The sequence below is a fragment of the Leuciscus leuciscus genome (assembly GCF_965113295.1).
Source record: "Leuciscus leuciscus genome assembly, chromosome: 19".
NCBI lineage: Eukaryota > Metazoa > Chordata > Actinopteri > Cypriniformes > Leuciscidae > Leuciscus > Leuciscus leuciscus.
The window spans coordinates 35,815,339-35,842,083 of record NC_138743.1 but is presented as its reverse complement, the minus strand read 5'-3'; the positions used below and the strand labels follow the sequence as shown (position 1 = coordinate 35,842,083).

Here is a 26,745-nt window from a genome sequence, read left to right as displayed (position 1 = left end):
ATTTTATTTAGATTACAAGTTTACATTATTTAAATACTATTAAATTATATGTAAACACAAATGCTGCGAATTAAAGTTTGTGATGATTTTAATCAGTTTAATAAAAAAAATTTTTTACAGACTTATTTTGTCTTCCAAAATAAAACTGTTTATTTACATTCTTGAGCACGTCTTGTTTATAATTTAGGAAAGGTCTGTTAAATAACAGTGTTTCTCAGTAGAACTTTTAGTGCCGTCACTTTATTAAAGGTGTTTGGTCATTATAATCTTGGAAAAATCCATGAGATAAAAGTTTTACACTGTAAAAAAAAAAAAAAAAAAAAAAAAACGGTCAAATGACTGGCAGCTACGGCTGCCAAACAAAAACCGTAAAATTAAGGTAAAATATCTTAATTGTAAACCTGTAAATAACAGTGTTTTTTTTTTCTAAAACTTTTAATGAAAAATGTGAAAAATTATAGTTTTTGCACTTTATTGGAATTAAGATATTTTACTTTAATTTTACGGTTTTTGTTTGTCAGCCGCAGCTGCCAGTCATTTGACCGTTTTTTACGATTCTTTTTTTTCCAGAGCAGCCGCAGCTGGAACCATCTTCCAGAAGAGATCAGATGTACTCCTACAGTATAGTCACATTCACATCCAGACTCAAAGCACTAATCAGTGGCGTAGGCAGAGATTGTATTTTGGGCGGGCCAGTGAAAAAGTGAGTGGGCCTATAGTTTTTCCTAGAAAAAAAATGACTTAAATAATAATTAAACCTTAGAGAGTCAAAAAAAGAATAGGCAAACTGCAGAAACAGTTACACCTTTATTTTGCAATATTTGGCAAAGGCAATAACATAACACTGTCTAATCATCATGTTCAACCAGGGGGGCAGGGTTTCATAAAATATTGAAGCTTCCCCGGGCGCCGCCATTGATTAGCGGACCATCACCTGCTGTTAGCATTCCTGCTGTTAGCACTCCATTGACTCCCATTCATTTTGGCGTCAATTTGACAGCGAATAACTTTACATCTGAGGCGTTTAAAGGCTCCATTTGTCCATTATTTATTTCTAAAGAAACATGAAAATGTATGAAAGGCTCCATTAACTTGTATCTTACGTTATGGCCCCGTAGAAGCAGTTTTTGTAAAAATAGGCTAACGATTGCGTCATAACCACGCGACTCTCTGTCGCACAGTAGAGAGATTACCGTATAGACAGGAGGAGAAGCTCGCGGGCAATCGGGGGGACGTGGAGGCTAAATGACAAAGTAATTAATCAGAATACTTAGCAAAAGTTGCTCCTGCTCCTAGCTCATGGACACCTCCTACTCATGCTCTCCGTCTCTGCAAGTTTCGGAAGGGAATGATTCAGATTTCTCTTGGCACAGCTACTAGAAGACAGACGGGTTTGCTCACGTCACATCTACGTCGTCAAGCTCAGTTTGAGTCTGCGCAGTACGCTCGACCATCAGGAAGTGAGAGCTTCTAATTGACTTCACTTGTCTCCGTTGAAACCTATGGGGTCGCTGTGTCCAGTTTATATACTGTCTATGTGTTCAACCAACAGAGCTCAATAAAGGCTGGACAAACCAGCACAGACAATAACCTGTCTATTTTATTCAGGCTAGTCAGCAGTGCAAAGACAAAATAAAGTAGGCTAAAAGTAAAAGAAATTCAAATAATGAAAACTCTCAGCAGAGCACGGTTTGAAATTAATAATGAAAACTATCAGCAGAGCACGGTTTGAAATAAATAACAACACACTCCCTAATTTCTGTTAAATCAACCATAAACAATGCAATCAGCCTGGTGGAAATTAAGCTTTTGTGCCAAAAAAATAGCAACTCATTTAAACTAAACAATGTCCATACCACTTTGATGAGAAGCTCCTTGATTTTCCATTCTTGACAGTGCAGGGAAATACCTTCAGATTGGGTTGTGAGATGTGCACCGAGCCGGCGTGTAGGGAAGTAGCGAATCGGTAGTTTGAAAGAAGTACATTTTTAATTATCCCACTGGCTGCTTTAAAACACCTCTCAAAGTCACATAAAAACCGGTTCTAAAAGTTACATATTTATTGTTAAATTGAAGATATTTTTTTTACAATCAAGACAAATCAACTTTAATATGATTGAAAAGAAAAATCATTCACTACAAGGTAAACCGACATGTGAGTGCAGTGGAGGGGGAATGCAGATTGCAGAAATGATTTAAGTCTCCTTATTGATCGGAGGAAAGAAAGATGCACCCATGTTTTCTGCCAGTTCGTTGTTAAAGTTTGGTTGCGTATTGAGAACGCGATCGGCCTGCAAAAAAGAGAAAAGACCAATACAAGGCAATTAGAAGCTGATGTTCCACCATGTGAAGTACATTATTATACAGTATTGTGGTCATTTCAGGCCTGCATCAGGTTCTAAAAAGAAGGATCTGTTTGTAATCAGAGTGATATAGAATACGATTTTAAATGTACCTGTAGTGATTGGGGAATCCCGTAGCGAATACGTGTGGCTAAGTGCTCACAGTTGTTGTTGAGTACATCATATTTTCCGGCGCCATCACGCAAAATCTTTTCAATAGTTTCTTCCATCTCTTTTTTAGATTTTGGTTTTAATTTCCAATCCAATAGATTGTTGACTTTGCCATAAGGCTGGAGCGGACCTTCCTTCACAGCGGCATCTGCTTTTCTGGTTGGTTCACCTATAAAGGACATATTTAACTGTCAAAGCCAGACTGTATATTCCCCATACCTAGATTGATCCACTAAAAACCCAACTGGGTAATTGTATGTAAAAATAATAATGTGATATAACTAACAATTAAAAGTCACCTGACCATGTCTGGATAATAAACAAAATATACAAGAGACAAGCACATCCAGCACAGTATACTGTAGATATCTAGATACCAGCACAACAGGCTATGAAACATGTCTAATTGTTTAAATGCATTTTAAATCCTTAATAAAATGCATGTTACTGCAATACACACTAAAGAATATACTCATGTTCAAAATATGTTGCTAAGTACTGTTTAAATCTTCATTATGTAGTTTAATACATTCTCAGTGGGCAATTGATGTTGAAAAGACATCAAATTGATGTCAAAATCAATGTCAAAAAAAGGTCAAATATGCAAATCAAATTGACGTCAAAACCAATCCATGACATTGATTTGATGTAAACTGAATGTCAAACATATTGACCTGACCTGCATACATAAACCAATTTCAGTGTGGGTATTAACTTTCTCTTTTCACCTAATTACCACTGGAAGACATTGCCTTTCAAACTGACCTTAAAATGATATGCAGTATCTTGATCAAGTCTTGACTAACTTTTGACGTCAACTTGATATCATGGTGCCTGCAGGCGTTTTTTTTTTTGCAGGGTGGTAGGGGAAGACTCATGAATATTCATTAGGGAACTCATCCCTGATTGGCTCGCCGATACTCCAACGTTCTGAGAAGCCATGGTAACCCCAAACAATGAGATATCAGATTGTGATTGACCTACACGATTAATGTTATTAATTTAAGTGGATTAGCGGTGAAAATCACGAACGCAAATGGTTATAGGAATATAGTATAGTAGGCCTAATTGCATGGGATGCAGTTCTAATGTTGTGCTAATTGCATGGGATCACGGTCAAAATCCCCAATATAGGCTATCACACCAGAAATCATGTAATTGTAGCAAATCATGAATAATTATTGTATTATGGTAGTCTTTTCTCTCTCTTTTGCATGCGTCATCATATCATCATTATTATAATAATTTATTTATTTTTGGCTCTTGTCACAGTGTAGGACTATACGAATTAGCACTGTACATAGAGGTACGGTAGGCAACACCATAAGGATCATGTAACACAAAATAAACGTTTTGTTTTTTTTCTTTATGATACAGGGAATAATCTTAGTTTCGTTTTTATTTTGTTACCATAAGATCTGCGGACATCACTGGGTTTTAATTTGAGGTATAAAACCTGACGATACATATCGTGACATAGCCTACACATATTGAAATATAATATTATATTTATTCATATAACATAATAAATTGCATCATTTTCTTCATTTGTAAGTCAATATAGTGTATGCTAAATTAATAAATGTAGTGTAAATGTAGTAATGAAACAAACTTCCATTCAAAAGTTTGGGGTCAGTAGTTTTTCAAAACAAATTAATACTTTCATTCAGCAAGGACGCATTAAATTGATCAAAATTGACAGTAAAGACTTTAACATTGTTACAAAAAAAATCTATTTAAAAAAATATATGAATATGAACTTTCTGTTCAAAGAATCCTTTAAACAACATTGATAATAATAATAATTGTTATGCTGAAAATGTATCTTTGCATCACAGAAAAAATAAAAACTTTGAATATACGTCCAAATAGAAACTGTTCTTTAAAATTGTAATAATATATCACAATACTGTTGTTTATACTGTATTTTTTATCAAATAAATGTAGGCTGGGTGAGCATAAGAGACTTATTTCAAAAACATTTAAAAATCCAACTGACCCCAAACTATTGATCGTTAGTGTAGGCTACAGTATACATTTCTTGGAGTGATTTTTTTTTTTAGAATATATTTGCTCACTATTAATTGAATTGGAGGTTAAATACTAAGCCACTCTGGGCAATGTGTCAAGGCGAGCCAATCAGGGATGAGTTCCCTTATAAATATTCATGAGTCTTCCCCTACCACCCTGCAAAAAAAAAAAAAAAAAAGTGCTGCCCGCAGTGGTGCAGGGTGCAGTACAGTGCCAGCCTGGCTCCGCCCTCCTACGTACTTCCGCTCAATTTTCATGGGTGAAAGTGCTAGGGTAATTTATCTTACTAGTGCAAAATGCCCTTGCAAAATCAGTTTTTGTGTGTGTTTTTAGTAATTGTTGGTTTAGTGCCTGTGAAAGAGACTGTGAACGCATTGAATAGGATATGTTTAGTTGGTGAATAGCATAGGCTACTATTACACAGTAGCGATAACGTAAGGCGCTCCAGAATGAAATATAATATTCAGAAGTAAACAGCATAGCTGATTCACAGATTCAGTTAACATCCACAAATGAATAAGCGCGACGATTCAGGGAGCAGTGCAAAGTGCCCGTGCAAAATCAGCTTTTGTGTGTGTTTTTAGTAATTGTTGGCTGCGTTCACACTTCAGGGCTTAATGCTCAATTCCAATTTTTTGAAAAAATTTGATTGAAAATTTTTTGCAAGGCCGTTCACATTTCCAATTAAATGCGACCTTTTGTGATCTCCTGTGTGAACTTGAAATGACCCAGAAGTGACCCGCATGCGCAGAAGAGTACTCAACGGTCACCGACGTCACTTGTTGTTTGCGGAAGAAGCTAAACTTCAACTAGCTGTGATTCACTCACGCACACACACACGAGCGCGCGCAGCGATCGTTACACAAGAGCCAGACAGCAGCCGCCTACCTATCTAATATCAGCACAAACAAGCTAACATAACGTTAGTCATTGGATATACACTCACCTAAAGGATTATTAGGAACACCTGTTCAATTTCTCATTAATGCAATTATCTAATCAACCAATCACATGGCAGTTGCTTCAATGCATTTAGGGGTGTGGTCCTGGTCAAGACAATCTCCTGAACTCAAAACTGAATGTCAGAATGGGAAAGAAAGGTGATTTAAGCAATTTTGAGCGTGGCATGGTTGTTGGTGCCAGACGGGCCGGTCTGAGTATTTCACAATCTGCTCAGTTACTGGGATTTTCACGCACAACCATTTCTAGGGTTTACAAAGAATGGTGTGAAAAGGGAAAAACATCCAGTATGCGGCAGTCCTGTGGGCGAAAATGCCTTGTTGATGCTAGAGGTCAGAGGAGAATGGGCCGACTGATTCAAGCTGATAGAAGAGCAACTTTGACTGAAATAACCACTCGTTACAACCGAGGTATGCAGCAAAGCATTTGTGAAGCCACAACACGCACAACCTTGAGGCGGATGGGCTAAAACAGCAGAAGACCCCACCGGGTACCACTCATCTCCACTAAAAATAGGAAAAAGAGGCTACAATTTGCACAAGCTCACCAAAATTGGACAGTTGAAGACTGGAAAAATGTTGCCTGGTTTGATGAGTCTCGATTTCTGTTGAGACATTCAGATGGTAGAGTCAGAATTTGGCGTAAACAGAATGAGAACATGGATCCATCATGCCTTGTTACCACTGTGCAGGCTGGTGGTGGTGGTGTATTGGTGTGGGGGATGTTTTCTTGGCACACTTTAGGCCCCTTAGTGCCAATTGGGCATCGTTTAAATGCCACGGCCTACCTGAGCATTGTTTCTGACCATGTCCATCCCTTTATGACCACCAAGTACCCATCCTCTGATGGCTACTTCCAGCAGGATAATGCACCATGTCATAAAGCTCGAATCATTTCAAATTGGTTTCTTGAACATGACAATGAGTTCACTGTACTAAAATGGCCCCCATAGTCACCAGATCTCAACCCAATAGAGCATCTTTGGGATGTGGTGGAACGGGAGCTTCGAGCCCTGGATGTGCATCCCACAAATCTCCATCAACTGCAAGATGCTATCCTATCAATATGGGCCAACATTTCTAAAGAATGCTTTCAGCACTTTGTTGAATCAATGCCAAGTACAAGCGGGCAGCATACTAGAGGCACGCAGCTCGCAAGTGGTTTTCTCTAGAATACACTGTTCTCCCGTTATTGCAGCATTGTATTTTAGTCCAGGTAAGGCCATCTTCGATTCTCTTTTTATTTTTCTCATTTTAACTTAACATAATTCTGTATTTCAGTTAGACGCATTGGCACTTTAGAGAAATAGCCGCGAGTGAAACAAATTTAAATTTTTATAGCAATCGAATTTGCACGTAACTTAAAGGTCCCATGACATGCTACTTTTTGTAGGCTTTAATATAGACCTTAGTGGTCCCTAGTACTGTATCTGAAATCTCTTTCCAAAAATTCAGCCTCGGTGCAGAATTATAGCCACTACAAACCAGTCCCAGAATGAGCTTCCTTCAGACAGGCCGTTTCGGTGTCTGTAGCTTTAAATGATAATGAGGAGGAGAGAGGTGGAGGGTGGGCGTGGCCTTGACCATCTTGCGCAACGATACCACGCATGTTTGTTTATGTTGGATATATTGCAATGGCACGAAGACACGCAGTCGTTCAAGCATTTCAGTTTGACCCAGAATCTGATCCAGATGGAGAAGCTGCAACTCAGCAGCTCCAGCAGGACGTTTCCGAATGGTAAGTTTAAAATATTATGTTTGGATACGGTACTTTATTCGGATGGTTTACAGTTATCATCATGTAGCTAACGCGAACCTACTGTTGCCTTTTCATGAGAGATCTGTAACGTCTGTCATTTATCTTATTACAATTACATCAAGCTCTGCGATCTTGAAATGCGGATATCGCGCGCGCCATATTACCAACAGGAAAACGGTTATCCAAATAACAAAGACGTGTACAACACTCGCGTTACAGTGTGTGTATTCACACACATAAACTGCATAGCTCATGTGACAGCCACATTCTACGTGTAACAAGCTAGGTAACCATAAACAGTAAAGCAACACACTTATATATCATTAGTTGACTTACTTGTCCGAGGTGTGTAGCTGAGCCAAAGAGATTGATCCAGACTTTAGTTTCAGACGTTCAGCAAGCCCAGCTTTGTATTGACCCTTCAGTGTTCATTTGTACATCCAATTATTGAGCAATTATTATGCTTTGCTCGCTCAAAAGCCATTATGTCTCTCGTGGACAAACTAAAATCGCGCGTGCGCGTTCCTGTTTCCTAGCTCGTTTTCTCATGGGCGAGAAATATCCTCTGGGCGGGCAAAGCAGAGAAAGGGGAGGTAACATTTCCTCCTTGTAACGTCATAAAGAGGGGATTCAAGATCAGCCTGATTGAGCCTCCATTTTCTCAAAGGCAGAGAAAGATAGGAAAAGCTCGATTTATACCGATTGAAATTTCTAGAAACTTGGGGACCATATACAGGCTAGGGGAACTCATATTAATGTTAAAAAACCTCAGAAATTGAAAATTTCATGTCATGGGACCTTTAAGCCCTTGCTCCTAAGCACTTTCGATTTGACACATTCACGCGTTATTGACTTAATTGGCAGAACGAAACAGCTGTACTCACTCAAGCGGTGAGAGCATTATCTGTATATCTGTGTAATTTGCGCGCTGTCGCGGAAGCGTCAGCGGAAGCGTTCAGCCTCCTCGTGTGAAGACCGACTCGGGTAAAGACCAGCGACTCTACCTGCGCGACTCCACCGAGCAAGGACACCAGAAAGGCACTTGCGTATCTCCTCTTCCCCTTTTTTCTTCCCTCTACTTATCTTATTGTTCACCTTCATCAACATGTGCTTTCAATACATTCCTGTTATCTCTCGGCACCGTCCTTTCACCACGCGCAATAGGCAGCGCAATACTGCCAATCTGCGTCCCATCCTCACATCCTCACATACTCCTCTCTCTCTTTCCGTGGGTCTATGGAATTGTCAGTCAGCAGTCAATAAAGCTGACTTCATTCCAGCCTTTGCATCTCATTCTACTCTTAGTATCTTGGGGCTGACTGAGACCTGGATTCGTCCAGAAGACTCAGCAACCCCTGCTGCTCTCTCTAGCAATTTCTCCTTCTCCCACTCCCCTCGCCAGTCTGGGAGAGGTGGGGGTACAGGGCTTCTCGTTTCTAACAATTGCAAATACTCCACGCTCTCTTCTCTATGCAACAACAACTCATTTGAATATCATGCTATTACACTTACAACCCCCATTAAAATCCATATTGTAGTCATTTATCGCCCCCCAGGTCAGCTGGGTAACTTTGTAGATGAGCTGGATGTGCTGCTGTCCACTTTCCCTGAGGACGGCACCCCACTTCTAGTCTTCGGTGACTTCAACATTCATCTCGAAAAGCCACATGCAACAGACTTCACCTCTCTCCTAGCCTCTTTCGATCTCAAACGACTCATCACCACAGCTACTCACAAATCAGGCAACCAACTGGACCTGGTTTACACACGCAACTGCACCACAGAAAACATCCTGGTGACACCTCTCCACGTTTCAGATCATTTCCTCATTACTTTCAGTCTACAACTCTCTACCCCTGCACCCCCACCCCCACCACCAGTCACTTTCAGACGAAACCTGCGCTCACTTTCCCCCTCCCATCTCTCCTCTGCCGTGTCATCCTCTCTTCCCCCACCCTCACAATTCTCATCTCTGGATGTGAATACCGCAACGGACACCTTATGCTCCACTCTAATCTCTTCTCTAGACATTATCTGCCCTCTCTCCTCCAGGCCAGCACGCACTACTCCCTCTAACCCCTGGTTATCTGAGGTTCTTCGGGAACACCGGACCAAACTCAGGGCAGCGGAGAGGAAATGGCACAAATCAAAAGACGCATCTGACCTGAGTATGTATCAATCCCTCCTCTCCTCCTTTTCTGTTGATGTTCATGCTGCAAAATCTTCATACTTCCACAACAAGATCAACAGCTCCTCCAACACACGATTACTCTTCAAGACATTCAACTCTCTCCTCTGTCCACCTCCACCACCTCCCGCCTCCTCCTTAACTGCTGACGATTTTGCGACCTTCTTCACCAACAAAACAACAGCTATCAGCAGTCAGTTCTCAGCTCCACACACACAGGAACCCAGACCGACCCCTTCCACAGCCAATACCCCTCTGTCCTCCTTTTCTTCGCTAACCGAGGAAGAAGTATCTACACTTCTCCTCTCCAGTCACCCTACCACCTGCACGCTTGACCCCATCCCCTCACACCTTCTACAAGCCATCTCTCCCACACTTCTACCATCACTCACACACATCATCAACTCATCCCTCCGCACTGGCACCTTCCCTACAGCATTCAAGCAGGCTCGGGTTACTCCACTGCTCAAAAAACCAACGCTAAACACATCATTGGTAGAGAATTACAGACCTATCTCTCTCCTACCATTCATTGCGAAGACACTTGAAAGAGCTGTCTTCAACCAACTAACATCCTTCTTGTCTCTAAACAACCAGCTGGATGTCAACCAATCTGGCTTCAAGAAAGGACATTCAACTGAGACTGCATTACTGTCAGTCACAGAAGCCCTACGGATCGCAAAAGCTGCTTCCAAATCTTCAGTCCTCATTCTCCTGGATCTGTCTGCTGCCTTCGACACGGTGAATCATCAGATCCTTCTGTCCACCCTCTCATCGCTGGGCATCACAGGAACTTCACTCCACTGGTTTGAGTCCTATCTCACAGGTAGGTCCTTCAAGGTCGCATGGAGAGGCGAGGTATCCAGAGCACATCAGCTGACCACAGGGGTTCCCCAGGGTTCAGTTCTTGGTCCCCTCCTCTTCTCCATCTACACCACATCACTGGGACACATCATACAGGCACACGGTTTTTCCTACCACTGCTATGCTGATGACACACAGCTCTTCCTCTCCTTTCAACCAGATGATCCCACAGTAGCTGCACGGGTCTCAAGCTGTCTGGCGGACATCTCCACATGGATGAAGGAACACCACCTGCAGCTCAACCTGGCAAAGACTGAGCTTCTCGTCCTCCCTGCCAATCCGTCTCTACAGCACGACTTCACCATCCAGCTAGAGTCATCATTAATCACCCCATCAAGATCGGTCAGAAATCTTGGAGTAACGTTTGATGACCAGCTGACCTTCACAGATCACATTTCAAAGACAGCTCGATCATGCAGGTTTGCACTGCACAACATCAGGAAGATCAGGCCTTTCCTAACTGAGCATGCAACACAACTTATCGTCCAGGCCCTGGTCATCTCTAGGCTTGACTACTGCAATGCCCTTCTGGCTGGACTCCCAGCATGTGCGACCAAACCCCTACAGATGATCCAGAATGCTGCAGCTCGTCTTGTCTTCAACGAGCCCAAGAGGGCCCACGTCACTCCTCTGTTCATCTCTCTGCACTGGCTACCTCTAGCTGCTCGCATCAAGTTCAAGGCACTGACGCTTGCTTACAGAACTATCACAGGCTCAGCTCCCTCCTACTTTCACTCACTCCTACGAGTCTACATCCCTACCAGACACCTACGATCGGTCAACGAGCGACGTCTCGTGGTTCCATCACAGAAAGCCACAAAATCACTTTCCAGAACATTCTCATTTAGAGTTCCATGCTGGTGGAACGCTCTCCCCACCCTCATCCGGAATGCAGAATCCCTGACAACATTCAAAAAACAGCTGAAAACCAATCTCTTCCGTGAGCACTTAACCTTATAGAAAAAAAAAAAAAAAAAAATAATCCTTTCCCTTTGAAACATCACTTATCAGGCTTAGGCTACTCTGAATAATACCTGAACTTCGTATTTTGAGCACTTCCTGCGTTGTTGTTGCTTTTGCCTCTTTATGATGACTCGCTGAACTTAGTCCTAATTTGTAAGTCGCTTTGGATAAGGGCGTCTGCTAAATGACTAAATGTAAATGTAAAATGTAGAATTAAGGCAGTTCTGAAGGCCAAAGGGGGTCAAACACAGTATTAGTATGGTGTTCCTAATAATCCTTTAGGTGAGTGTATAATGATGGTGGCCGTGGGCTTTTTAAATTTTTTTTATTAACGGGCTCATCGAGGTCGACGCGTTCGGCAGATTTACCTCAGCTCGACGAATATGCAGTCCGTTTTCAAACCGACGACTACTTCAACGCAGAATTATGACGTTTGTCGCGTATCAATGATGTGCGGGTCGGATACATGCGACCTGGGCTGCGTTCCAGTCCAAAATTGTCATGCCCTTCACTTGCTAACTTCCCTCCGTCTCGTTCACTCGGATGTACGTCATTGCGAGTGCCCACTACTGGCGGAAACTGCAATGGGCTGAATTGGAACGTCCTAAGCCCTTGATCACTTGGAATCAGCTGTGGAGTTTATTTATTATTTACATTTGTTTTCCCTTTAATAATTTGTTTAATGCAGCATCCAAATGTATATATGGTTTTTGGGTTGTTTTCAAAAAAAAAAAAAAAAGAATTAATATATCATAGAGTTGTTTGTTGTGGTGGTGATTAGACGAGATCTGTGGTGACGTCACAATCGTACTGCATTGTGGGACATATAGGTGCCTGAAGTGTACATATGAAGTAGACTCGCTCCCTCGGTCCAAATCGAGGGAACGAGGGTCTGTCCATCTAAACTTCCCTCGTCCACTTCACGAAGTGGAACGCACTTCAAAATGGCGGCAGGGATTCCCCCAAGGGGAAGTGCTTAGGGAAGTTCGCAAGTGCGTGTCTAAAAGTGGACTGGAACGCAGCACTGGCCGTTCAGACTGAAGTCGCATTTCAAAAGATCGGATATGTATCGGATTTGGGACCACATATTTGGGACGTATGATCGTATAGAACTTTTAAATATCAAAGTTTTGGTGGATTCGTGTGCTGAATATAACAATAAGGGATCTTCAAAGTCGTGTCCCTTTTACCTGGCTGACATACCAGAGCACCTGCTCCACCTGAAGGCTCTGCTTCCCAGGAAACGCCGGCGCAGAGGAGTGCGCAGCGGTAGGCTAGTCAGGCTGAAATCCTGGCTAGCACTTTCTCCAAATTTGGCGTGGTCCCACGCAAGTATCCCTAAAGACTATGAGTCTTGTTTTTATCGCCTGATATCTCGGCGTATCTTCGATCCTGCTGGCAGCTATCTGGTCCCTGTTGTCGGTAAACTGGATGAGTGTCGTGCTGTGCGCCATTGCCGATCTCGGCTACGTGGAGTGAACCCAGGCCATCTCCAGCCGTTGAGCCGGGCAGTTTCGGCAGCTAACCGCGTCCAGGCTTCAACTAGGTGTGCGCTTGTGAATGCAAGATCAGTGATGAATAAGTCGTTTATTCTTAAGGACTTCTTCAATACGCATTCATTGGATTTATTTTTTATTACGGAAACATGGATTAACCTGGGTGAGTCCATTGCCTTTTCGGAACTGTTACCTCCCGAGTGTACTTTTATTAATACACCGCGTACGACTGGACGTGGAGGAGGAATTGCCACAATATTAAGGAGTCACTTACATTGTAAGCCATTGTCGATGGCTTTTACTTCATTTGAGCTAAGCTGTTTTGAACTGGGTGCGCAAAATCCTGTTCTGTGTGCGGTGATATACCGGCCGCCAAAGCATAATCATGACTTTATTAAGGATTTTTCTGATTTTATTGCTGTTATAAGGACAAATTATGATAAGATTCTAATTGTTGGTGATTTTAATGTACACGTCTGTTGCCCTTCAAAAGCTATGGCGAAAGAGTTTTTAGATTTGATTGATGGTTTTAATTTAATTCAACATGTTGCAGGATCCACACAAATACATGGGCATTTATTGGATCTTGTACTGTCCTATGGGTTGCCTATTAATAATGTATTAGTGTCTGATGCTATTTTTTCGGATCATTGTCCTGTCACGTTTGATTTTGTTTTCAACAATTTAGTAAAATCACCCGCTCCCTTGCGTTATGGTCGCACTCTTAAGCCCTCATTATGCTTCTGCGTCAACTCCACGGCGTAGCTACGCCGTCACTCCAACGGCGTCGTGACCGTTTTATGGTTCTGCGTCGGGTTGCGTTGCATCGCGGTGCATTTCACCGCCAGAACGCTAGGGGGTGGTGTGGTTCGCGAATCTCTTTCCTAGTTTGTTTTGGTTCCATGCGCCGGTTCCGCTTTTTCATTTCCGACAATGGCGAGCGAAAGAGAGAGAGTGTTGTTGCAGCTGGAGCTAATCAAAGTTGAACAACAAATGATTTTATTGCAAATGTTTAATCGTAGAAGAAAAAGAAGACGTCAGCGAAGGTGGTCTGTACGACCAGTGCACGAAGACAGGGGAAGGATTGGCGAATTTGTTACGGTTGTTCGACCGCTGAGGGACTTGGACGAATAAATGCACTTGAAGTATTTTCGGATGTCGAAAGGTCGATTTGACGATCTTGTTCATCGTTTAAAGCCGTTAATACAGCATCAGACTACACACAGTATGCCTATTGGCCTCGCTCAGAGACTGGAAGTGACTTTAAAGATTTTATCTTCGGGTGCAAACCAACAGATCACCGGGTTGGGCTACAAAATGGGTGCGACCACGGTGTCCCGCATAGTATCGGAGGTCTGCAAAGCGCTGTGGACTGCGCTGCAGCCCGAATTTTTGCCATGCCCTTCAACCAGCCAGTGGGAAGCTATTGCTTCAGATTTCTGGCGACTTTGGAACTTCCCAAACTGCGTTGGAAGCCTCGACGGGAAACATGTTAACTTGGTTAATTACTTGATATCCATGATGTACCCGTGAACATTGTATTGTAAATAAACAACAAACTTTTGTTCAAAACAAACATTGATTTGATTGATTGAAGTTTATTTCTAGCAACAACAAAAAAAAGAAAAGAATATATATAAATATATACATATACACTACCGGTCAAAAGTTTTAGATCGGTAAGATTTTTTATGTTTTTAAAAGAAGTCTCTTCTGCTCACCAGCTGTGTTTATTTGATTAAAAATACAAAGCAAAAACAGTATAATTGTGAAATATTATTACAATTTAAAACAGCTGTTTTCTATGTGAATATACAGTAAAGTGTAATTTATTCCTGTGATCAAAACTGAATTTTCAGAATCATTTCTCCAGTCTTCAGTGTCACAATGATGTATAATCTGACCAATCACAGCCCCTGCGGTCTGCGTCACCGCGACGCGTAGTTACAATTTTTTGGAGGTGCACGTCAAGCTACGGCGGAGGGGTCGCGTCGAGGTTCGCGTCAACGCAGAGGGGTCCGCGGGGGTACGCCGTCGATTCGACGCAGAAGCATAAAACAGGCTTTAAACCCGACACCTCCTCGTGTTTTTCTTCCTTGTTTGCTGCTCATGTGCATGCAAACAGTAGCTCCACTGCCTCTGACACAGAGCTATTAACAAATGTTTTTCTGTCCACCTGTTCTGAGGTCCTGGACACTGTAGCTCCAATAAGAGCAATTCGCCCAAGACCAAAGCCTGAGCCATGGCACTGTGAAGTCACGCGCGCAGCCAGGCGAGAGTGTAGAAGGGCAGAGCGTCGGTGGAAAAAGGATGGGCTGCAGGTGTCCTATCAGATTTTACAGGACAGCTGGAGAAACTATCAAAAAATTGTTAAAGTTAAACAAACACAATATTTTTCAGAAATAGTTTCTCAAAATGTCAACAATCCACGTGTTCTTTTTAAAACCATTGGGTCGGTGTTGAACCCTCCACAATCCACTTCTATTGAATTTTCGCCTGATACTTGTGAACAATTTTGGGCCTTTTTTAACAGTAAAGTTTTAAATATCAGAGCCAATATATTGCCCCTTTCTTTAAACTTTTCCTTAAACATGCATTGTTCAGCTATTTTTTGTCAATTTGAGCTAGTTTCAATGTTATCTCTTACAAAGATTATCAATCAAATTAAACCCTCCACATCCTCTACGGACCCTGTCCCTCCACACTTTTTTAAGGATGTGTGGGAAACGATTGGCTCTCATGTTGAGGAAATTATAAATATTAGCCTGTCTTCTGGAGTTGTGCCTGCATTTTGTAAAAAAGCAGTGATTGAGCCACTGATTAAGAAAGCTGGACTTGAGTCCACAAATGCTTCAAATTATCGCCCTATTTCAAAGCTTCCATTTTTATCGAAAATTTTGGAAAAATGTGTATTTTTGCAGCTACAGTCTTTTCTGGAGGCACATGGTATCTTGGATATTTTTCAGTCAGGTTTTAAAGTATTTCATAGCACTGAGTCTGCACTTTTAAAGGTTTTTAATGACCTGTTTTTAATGACAGATTCTGGTGATTCAGCCATTTTAGTGCTTTTAGATCTCACTGCTGCTTTCGACACAGTTGATCACAAAATTCTTTTATCTCGTCTGGAAAACTGTGTGGGAGTCAGGGGGACTGCTCTAAAGTGGTTCCAGTCATATCTTTCAGAGAGATGCTTTTTTGTTAAAATGGGGGACTCTACTTCATCAACTGCGCCTTTTAACTGTGGGGTCCCCCAGGGATCAATTCTTGGTCCTATTCTTTTTGCATTATACCTCCTGCCACTTGGAATAGTTTTTAAAAAGCATGGCATCTCCTATCATCTTTATGCTGATGATTGTCAAATCTATATGCCAATCAGAAAGCATGAAGGCAGCCCCCTACTTGAATGTTTAAATGACGTCAAAGCGTGGTTGGCCCAAAAATTTTTACAATTAAATGAGAGTAAAACAGAGATTATGCAGTTTGGCCCCACTAACCCCATGATAGATTTGGGCGCCCTCAATGACTTTGTGCATCCTGTTGTAACTAACCTTGGGGTAAAAATAGACAGTGATTTTAAACTTAACAAACAAATAAATGCAGTAGTGAAATCTAGTTTTTATCATCTTCGCCTTTTAGCCAAAGTTAAACCGTTTTTGTCTTTTAACAGTCTTGAACAAGCTACACATGCTTTTATTTCTTCTCGTTTAGACTACTGTAATGCAATTTATATCGGTATAAATCAAAACGCACTTTCACGCTTACAGTTAGTCCAAAATTCTGCAGCACGTCTTTTAACAGGAACCAAAAAGCGCGCTCATATATCTCCAATTCTTGCCTCACTGCACTGGCTTCCTGTTCGTTTTAGGATTGATTTTAAGATTTTATTGTTTGTTTTTAAAGCTGTGAATGGACTGGCCCCAAAATATATCTCGGATCTAATCCAAATTTATAAGCCAGCGCGGACACTGAGGTCAGAGGGCCAGCTCCAGCTTGCGGTCCCCAAGTCAAGACTTAAAACACGGGGGGACAGGGCGTTTTCTGTGGTTGGACCTAAACTCTGGAACGCTCTGCCCCTCCGTATCCGAACTGCTCCTACAGTTGAGTGTTTTAAGGCTCGTCTAAAGACTCATTTTTATTCTTTGGCATTTAACTCCGAGTGAGTGGTGTGGTCCTTTGTGGTGTTCGCTGTGGTATGACCCTGATGTTCTTATTTTGTTTTAATAATTTTATATTAATTGTTTTGTATGTTCTGAGTCTTTTGTGCAGCAAAACTTGGAAACTTTGGCTACGTTCACACTGCAGGCTGAAACGACTCAATTCCGATTTTTTTGCCCCTATGCGACCTGTATCTGATCTTTTCATGACAGTCTGAACGACACAGATCCGATCTTTTCAAATGCGACCCAGGCCACTTGGGTATGTGGTCCCAAATCCGATACATATCCGATCTTTTGAAATGCGACTTCAGTCTGAACGGCCAGGTCGCATTTATCCGACCCGCACGTCATTGATACGCGAAAAACGTCATAATTCTGCGTTGAAGTAGTCGTCGGTTTGAAAACGGACTGCATATTCGTCGAGCTGAGGTAAATCTGCCGAACGGGTCGACCTCGACGAGCCCGTTAATTAAAAAAAAAAAAGCCCACGGCCATTAAGTTATACGTTATGTTAACTTATTTGTGCTGAATCTGATATTAGATAGGTCAGCGGCTGCTGTCTGGCTCTTGTGTAACGGTCGCTGCGCGCGCTCGTGTGTGTGTGTGTGAGAGAGAATCACAGTTAAAGTTTTTTTATTTTTTTTTATTGATATGCCTTTAACAAAGAAATACAATATACAGCACTGCATTGAAAACATTAATAAAATAATAATAAAAAAAAATAAAAAAAAACAATTAAAAATAAAATAAATACAAAACAGCCTCCTTCACAGTTAAAGTTTAGCTAGTTCCGCAAACAACAAGTGACGTCGTTGACCGTTGAGTACTCTTCTGCGCATGCGGGTCACTTCTGGGTCATTTCACGTTCACACAGGAGATCACAAAAGGTCGCATTTATTTGGAAATGTGAACGGCCTTGCAAAAAAATCGGATTTTTTCAAAAAATCGGAATTGAGCATTAAGCCCTGCAGTGTGAACGTAGCCTTTGTGTTTGTAAAATGTGCTATAGAAATAAAGCTGATTGATTGATTGATACCCAAGTGGCCTGGGTCGCATTTGAAAAGATCGGATCTGTGTCGTTCAGACTGTCATGAAAAGATCAGATACAGGTCGCATAGGGGCAAAAAAATCGGAATTGGGTCGTTTCAGCCTGCAGTGTGAACGAGTGCTCACTGTTACAATTACACAGCAAAAGTTCAGTGACATTTTTATTTGTGCATGGTAGAAAGCAAATACTGATACTGACATAATGACATACAATAAATATGGAAAATTGAACTACACGATTCAGGGAGCAGGATACACAGTGAACTCCGAGAAAACGCTACTTACGTGCTTCTTTTATCGATATATATTTAACAATATCTTTTGCATTTCTAATCCAAACAACGTTAAACGTGGCACTGCACTTACTCGTGCCCGTAGCAAGACACCTGTTGAGTTTGAAATCCATCGGACTAACGGTTCGAGAGATATGCGAATAACAGACATACAGACACACACACACACACAGACAGACAGACAGACAGACGTTTCTGTAATTTATTGATAGATATTGAGCCGATCCAATGCGAATATGAAACTAACGTCCTGTCAATGATTAGGTGATAAAAGATTAGGTTACTGATCAAGTTGACGTTCGATAATTAACATTAGTTTCATATTCGCATTGGATCGCGCATACAGACCATGAATACAATTATGCATGCGATTCATGTGTAAAACAATGCTTTTAAAAGCTCTATAGTGGCTGAATATAAGATAAATTACCCTTTACCCCATTCCGGGTCTGTCATATACCAACTTTAACTGTGGTTTTTAATCCTTTACTGCATAAAGCAGTAGCTGACACATAGACGTTAACAGAAGTGCAGAACGAGTATCAGTGTTCTTGTAAAGTTTTTAAAGTATTTAAGAAGCACTTTTAGTAAGACAGAGACTAGTCAGAGATAGGAAACCATGATTTGAAGTTTCTACAGAGAATCACTGTACCTGTAAACTCGACAACCGTATCAGGTCCGTCTTTCTCCCCAGTGTACACCGCCCAGTGTGTGTACAAACCACGAGAGTATGAAATGAGGTCTCCAAAGTTCATGGCTTAGAAAAAGAAAAAGAACTTTTGGCAAATATACAGTACTGAACGAAATCCTATCAACTTGTACTTCCATGTAGGATGACCACATAATGGCAGGTTTATTCCAAACTGAAAATAAAGTCTTATATTACCATAGTTTTCACTGTGCTTATATAGTATTGGAAAAACATAACATACCTTAGTTTTAAGTTTGAAAACTGAAGACTGTAGCAACAGTGATCAATTGACAGGACAGGAGAATTCCTCTGCTGTACCTTCTATGATGGTGTTGGAGTTCAACAAGTCCTTCTGCTCTTATACACATTAATCATAAGGGTATGAGGAAGTGCCATCCCCTTTCCCCAGAATCTGAGTAATGCTGAAGATATTACTATAAATTACAGCCACACCCCCCCCCCAGTAGTTCTTAGGAAAGCTGTTCCTTATTTTTGTTAATTTTTGGCGGACTGAGCTGCAGTAAGTGTCATTGCTACTACTTTACATATCCGACAAGCCTGTGCTAAAACAACTTAGCTTTCTGTTTAAGGGCTTAAAGGGATAGTTCACTTTGAAATAAATTTTTGGTATGTTTTAGCTTACTTCAAGGGCATCCAAGATGTAGGTGTCTTTTTTTCCGCAGTAGTTTAAATTTTGATATTTTTAGGTCAAACCGTTCTTGTCTGTCAGTCATATAATGCAGGTCTATGGTCACTGTCTCAAAGAGCATGCACAGAGTCCAAATTAAAACAATTCCCCGTCGTCCAAATTAAACAATTCCCCATCGTAAGTACACATTGATGGCCTAAGATACGAAACGAGCGGTTTGTGTGAGAAAACGAAAAGTATTTATATCGTTTTTACCTCTTGAACACAGCCATGTCCGAGTGATCTGATCTGACGTGTGCGCAGACTGGTGCATAGATATACACACTAGATGTCGCCTTGTCTACGGCAGTTCATTGGAACGAATGTCTTTAAGGCGACATCTAGTGTATATATCTATGCACCAGTCTGCGTACACGTCAGATCAGATCACTTGGACATGGCTGTGTATAAGTGGTAAAAACGATATAAATACTGTTCGTTTTCTCACACAAACCGCTCGTTTCGTGTCTTAGGCCATCAATGTGTACTTACGATGTGGGACACTGACAAATCTATGATAAAAGACCAAAAATCACATTGATACATGTAGAATAGTAAAATTTTATTTGGTTTTAGATTCACTGGAGAGTAGATTTAGGGACATTACATGCCTGGCCAACAGTCTCATCTGAGGGACCCCACCATCCTCAACAATCTGCCTATACTCCTCTATGGCTCCTTTCATCCTGTCCTGCCTCCACTGATTACGTTTCTTTCTCTTATCCTTTCCCTGTTTCTAATGTTAAATCTGCAATAACAGTATTCTAATATTGCATTACAAGACTAAAACCATGTAAATAACCATGTTTGTCCCACAAACCATGCCCCACCACACATTTTTGACTCATTGAAGTACTGTCCCACATTAGGCTGATCATGCTGTCCCAGATTTGGAAACCACATTTCCTAATGTGGGACACTAGGGAATTTGATAAAAATATTAAATATATAGTTTATACACACAAAGTTACACTATTTTTTTGATGGACAAACATTTCATAAGCATATTTGGCTAAAAAGTAGCAGGATTGCTTTGTTTAAAATGTATTTAACTCCTTAATATCAAATTTGTTAAAACTGCATGTCACTGGCCTTCGGATGGTCTTCACACAGTGTGCCTCCTGTTTGATGATTGCTCCACCCTCAAATATGATTGGACATTTGATAGGTCATGTGATTTTGATCACATGACACCACAGCTTTGTCCAACCCATAGTTTCATTGTCATTCATGTATTTATGGGGGACCTACAAACACTAGACCTTAGGTGTCCCACATTAGGGCAATTCACCCTACCACATAATCTAAGACAGGATAAGTCTGTTGTACATGCTAAAATAACAGAGAAAAACAAACTACCAAACCATGTTCGTTATTATCTCAAGTAAATTGAAAGAGTTTTACATATTCCATCAAGACGTTGAAGATCGACCCGTTTTCAATGTTGAAAAGTCGTAATTAGACGTTGAAGATTTACGTCTATTCAACGTCTAATAGACGACTTATTGCTAGCTGGGCTGGTATTCAAACTTCAACAATGGGTTTATGGGCATTAAAATCCCCACACCATATTTCTTTATGGCCTTTTTTTTAGGCCTTCATTAACTCATTTGATAATGCTTTACATGGGTTATAGTAATTGATAATTATCATATTACCTTTGTCCTCATTATTTAAAATCTCAGTCACAACACATTCATATTCTTCAGCTTTACCTTGCTGCATGATTGTGTAACTCACACTATGTTGTTCTTTTAGAAATTATATATTTGGATTATCTTTTTAGAAAGGCCTGACCAGGGACTGGGGTTGCATATTAGCCTATTGGCTAGAAACCTTTTATGCAACACATGATCTACACATATTGTTATGGATAATTATGTATGTAAAAATGTGCGCTGCATTGTCCCTGACAAATAAACTAATAAAATAAAAATAAGTTGGACTGTATATGATATATTCCTTCTTTAATAAACGTCATACATCCTCCTCCTCTCTCTATTTCTCTGACACATCTTATCCTGTTTTAACCATGTCTCTTGAATGCATGACATCTGGTTTACTTGCTAACAGATCTTTTGAATTCTTGTGCAACTGTGTGTCAGAGAGCACACTGTGGATGTGTTACAGTGTAGCCACTTCATTTGTGTGTGTTCTGACAGATTTATTGATTTTATCTGACAAAAACAAACAAACAAACAAACAATGTTTCTGTAAATTCCATGTATTCCTGTGTCTGTTCTCCACAGACCCCAAACATCCCAAATGAAACTTTTTTTAACATTAACTTTACAACCAGATTGTATATTAATAAATGTTATGCACTTTTTCTTAGAAAATATAGCCTCCACATTTATACCCCAAAATGCCAGAGTGTTTATAACAATCACTAAATATTCATAATATGACACTAATATGGTCTCGTGGAGGAAATGAATGATATTTAGCTTGGACCCTGACCATTTCTTCTTGTGGAATATATTATTATTATTATATTAGTAGTAATAGTAGTATTTTAATTACTTTAATTAATTAAAAGTAGTGGTGATTAATTACAAAAAAATAATACATTACAAAAAGATATAAATATTATTTTTCAATGGAACAAAAATAAAAGGAACAATGAATATCTAAATCAAATCTCTCTAATAAACATTTAGCTGTGTCTACCATAATATTTTTAAATGTTTCCTCTTTTACTTTATTATTTAAACAGTATTTTTCACAAATTCTCCACGTTTTAGTTCAGTTTATATTTTATACATTTATTCACAACAAGATTGTATGATATAGTTATATCCCGCATTGGTTTCATCTGTTATATTTCTGATATAGTAGGGGAGCGCGGGGCACAGCATAACACGGGGCTAGTTGTCACACACTTGTTTTAAATACTTCCTCACATGCTAGCATGACGAAACTTGGTGTATTTACTAGTTGCCATATCAACACTATATAGAGAAAAAATTGCTTCAAAATAAATATCCATAGACATTTATTAAACCATAGCTCATTTTTCATCTCTATTTTTTGTGTTTATTTAAAATTAGACAAATCTGATATTATTTTAATCTCCAATATGTTATTTAACAGTTGAGATAGTTCTTTAATGCTTCGCTAACTAGCAGAAAACACTAGCTGGGTTTAAATCCCAGTTGTGCAGTCGGGGCATGTTGTCACACTGCGTCACAATGTGCCCCTATTAGAAATATGCTATACTATTCTATACTTTTATTAATTCTATTGAGAAAACATGAGAAAAAAGTGAATAAAGACTAAGAGTCAATGTTCAGAAATTACAAATTATTTATTTGTTTTGAACTATGTTGTATAGCTGTGTTTTCCTGTGTTCACAGTCAAAACTCAAAAATGAGTTTATATTTAATTATTTTTTAAAAATGCCATTATTTTATATGAAAAAAGTTAATAAAATGTATTTCATTTAGAAAATATTTTATATATTATATATTTTTTATTTATTATATCAGATAACATTTTAAGCTGTCATGGTCATGTTACAGTGTGCCCCTCACATGTTACCCCACCTATGGGGCATGTTGTCACATTTCACTTCCATTCTTTCGGGGTATGTCAAGAAAAAAGTATATACTGTATTAATAAAACAAAACCACATAATTGTATTAGACATGTGGGAAATGAATGTGGGAAAAAATAAATACTCTGAACCATAAGTAGATTTACACAAACTGAGGGCTCTCAAGTCTCACGCATTGGGCGTGAGACACACGCATTTCAACCCATTCACACGCTCACACGCCACACCTTGTATTTCTCACGCCAGGGCTCTCAAGTCTCACGCATTGGGCGTGAGACACACGCATTTCAACCCATTCACACGCTCACACGCCACACCTTGTATTTCTCACGCAGAGACATTACGAGGATAACGCCCACCAAGTTGCGGCGCTATTTTTTAAACCGTGAAACCATGAGTGAAACAAAATATAGCTACTGAACAGCCAATCAGAAAATAGCATTGCTGTATCTGGGTAAGATTTTCACAGGCTCGTGCGTGCGACACAGATTCAGATGCTCGCTGAAGTAAGTAACGTAACGGTTACAGAAGAGAACAGCGGCTGTCACATTTTAAATGATTTACATCTCGCCGAACTAATTTCTACAGAGTACAGACTGATCAATGTGGGAGAAGAACATCCTATGTAAGTCATCTCACCATTGCTGGGGAATATGTGTCCAGACAGCTGGTAACGTTATGTTAACTAACAGTTTGACAAGACTATCACGTGAATTAGCCTATCTAGTCTGTTGAATCCCTGGTAGTTTTATCTTAAGTAACTTAGTTCACAAAGCAGTTGAGACCAACTTCTAGGAAGGACATTACCAACTTAAAGGGTTAGTTCACCCAAAAATTAAAATTATGTCAATAAGACCCCGTAAGACCTTCGTTCATCTTCGGAACACAAATTAAGATATTTTTGATTAAATCAGAGATCCTGGATCACTCCTCCATAGGCTTCTATGTGATTTGAACTTGCTGGCCCAGAAAAGTTATTAAAGAGATTGTTAATATAGTCCAAGTGACTTCAGTGCATAAGTTAGACGTTGGAACAGGGGGGGGCGCTCAACTAACGCGATCGTTATAAAGGTGTTTTACAATACACTTCCACTTGCATGTATTTGACAATCGGAATATCAGATATTTCATGCCATATAGCGAACACATTTGTGAATATTCTGAATAAAAAAGGAAAAATGACATAAAAGCAGATCATCATTCATTCAGCGCTGTTAAGCGCTCCGTGGATAGACTGAAGGAGTGCTCCGTGGAGCTCGCTGAACTTCAGACACACACGCGTTTATGACCCTGCTCTGCGTAAACGCATTTTGACATAGATTTCATTGAAGGTAAATTGGAGCGGCCACAGCTGTGCGTAACGGCCACACACGTGAAGTGAACGAGACAGGCTGCTGTCCGGTACTGTCTGAAATGGTTAACTCTGTGGCGATGCATGTGCAAAACAGATTAAATTAATCATAAAGTCAATATGTACTATTGACTATACATAATATAGTCTATACATAACACAGCCTACTAGGCCTACACTACCCAACCCACGTCCCTGCTTCAGTGGCTCAATCTTAAGTTTACGTACAACACAGAAGCGTTGCGCTAAAACACTACGTGAATTCACTCGAGGCCCACAAGGAAATCTGAATAGTAGAATAAAGTCTGGGGTTTTTTTTTGCGCACAAAAAGTATTCTCTATAATAATATATATATATATATTATATTATATATATATATATATAATATATAATAAGTATGTGATGGCCGACAACGTGGCCACACAGCAAGGTGGTAACTAAACCACACACACAGACATGCATCCTTCTCTTTTGTTTGTTTACATGTTATTTTGGTTGTCCTTTAGTATATTTCATAATTAAATATTTTGTTGCAGATCACCCCATATATATTTCATAATAAAGACAGACACAGATTTGGTTCATTTTACTCACTTTATTTCTAATTTACACTTTTACCATACATGACTAGGTTGGGTGCACACTTTCTAGTAGTGATGTTACATATGACACTGAAGCTTCGATGCGCGTATCACACAAGCGAAACAATTTCTAGTGAAGCCCCGTATCGGACATAGACAGTATAAGAAATGGACAGAGTCATCTCATTGGAACTCAATTGAGGCAAGTGAAGCCCGTTTTCAGCGATTTTTTAGGACTTCCGTTCCTGACGCGCAGACTCAAACTGAGCTTGACGACGTAGATGTGACGTGAGCAACCCGTCTGTCTTCTAGTAGCTGTGGCATGAGAAATCTGAATCATTCCCTTCCGAATCTTGCAGAGACGGAGATCGTGAGTAGGAGGTGTCCATGAGCTTGGAGCAGGAGAAACTTTTGCTAGGTATTCTGATTAATTATTTTGTCATTTTGCCTCCACGTCTCCCCGATTGCCCACGAGCTTCTCCTCCCGTCAATACGGTAATCTCTCTACTGTGCGACAGAGAGTCGCGTGGTTATGACGCAATCGCTAGCCTACTTTTACAAAAACTGTTTTTACGGGGCCATAACGTAAGCTACAAGGTAATGGAGCATTTTATACATTGTCGTGTTTCTTTAGAAATAAATAATGGACAAATGGAGTCTTTAAACGCCTCAGATGTAAAGTTATTCGCTGTCAAAGTGATGCCAAAATGAATGGGAGTCAATGGGATGCTAACAGCAGGTGAAGTTCTGCTACAAGATGGTGGCACGCGGCCGGCTTCAACTTCCGGTCGACTTCCTTCCCGCTTGGTATCGGAGTGTGTATTGTTTTACTAGAGTCACGTGATCGATGACAAACGAAGCCTCACTTTCTCTCCAGTCACGTGCGCGTTTCGCTTTGGGTGTCAGAAGGCTCGAACTCCAGATCGTATTTAACGAGTCGTTGCCTCAGTCTGGTTGATGTGTTGTAGCCTACTTTGAAAGTTAAACAATATATTACATTTAAATAAGCAAAATTAATTTTTCGCTACTTAGGCTATTATTTTTGGTTGTTGTGTCTTTTTGTTTTTGTAAAATCTTTGCACTTTTTGGTGATTTTAGGTAATTTGGTGTTGGTATTGGGGTTTAGGGTGGGATTAGGGGAGAGGGGTGTTGGTGTTTGGTGGAGGGTTTGTATTTAGAGCAATGGCAACATCCAAAAATATAAAAATTATTAAAAACTTTATCAACCTTCTGTCATTCCTACAGTTGATTAAGCACTATCAGTAACAAGTGTCATAAGCACATTTAATAACAGATGATCCTATCAGACAATGTCCTTATTCATTGTGTGTGTGTGTGTGTAGAGAGGGAGAGAGAGAGAGAAAGAGAGAGAGAGAGAGAGAGAGAGAGAGAGAAATATATATAGAGAGAGAGCCTACATTAGATCTTATTGAATCATATAAGCTCATTTTATATTTTAATTGTCACACTTTAATGGGTAAAATAATTTATTTAATGAACAAATCAAACACAAACATGAAAGGTTTTTATTTGTACACATAACATTGAAACTATGGAGTGTGTTGTGGTTGCTTCATCTGCCAGAGCTTCTAACACAGGCTTCTGGC

At 40.2% G+C, this 26,745-nt stretch overlaps 1 protein-coding gene and 1 long non-coding RNA gene across 2 annotated transcripts; both read right to left on the bottom strand.

Moving 5' to 3' along the window:
* Positions 1-788: 788 nt before the first annotated feature.
* LOC309482563 (phospholipase A and acyltransferase 5-like) lies at positions 789-19,354 on the bottom strand. The gene is made up of 4 exons (XM_082148036.1): positions 19,203-19,354; positions 18,923-19,027; positions 2,456-2,682; positions 789-2,291 (listed from the first exon to the last, which is right to left on the bottom strand). The coding sequence occupies exons 2-4, from the start codon at positions 19,023-19,025 to the stop codon at positions 2,196-2,198; spliced, it is 426 nt and encodes a 141-aa protein (XP_082004162.1). The 5' UTR covers positions 19,026-19,027; positions 19,203-19,354; the 3' UTR covers positions 789-2,195.
* Positions 4,732-18,914, bottom strand: LOC309482587. The gene is made up of 2 exons (XR_014200323.1): positions 18,104-18,914; positions 4,732-4,895 (listed from the first exon to the last, which is right to left on the bottom strand). It is a non-coding gene; the product is annotated as an uncharacterized lncRNA (long non-coding RNA).
* Positions 19,355-26,745: the final 7,391 nt, after the last annotated feature.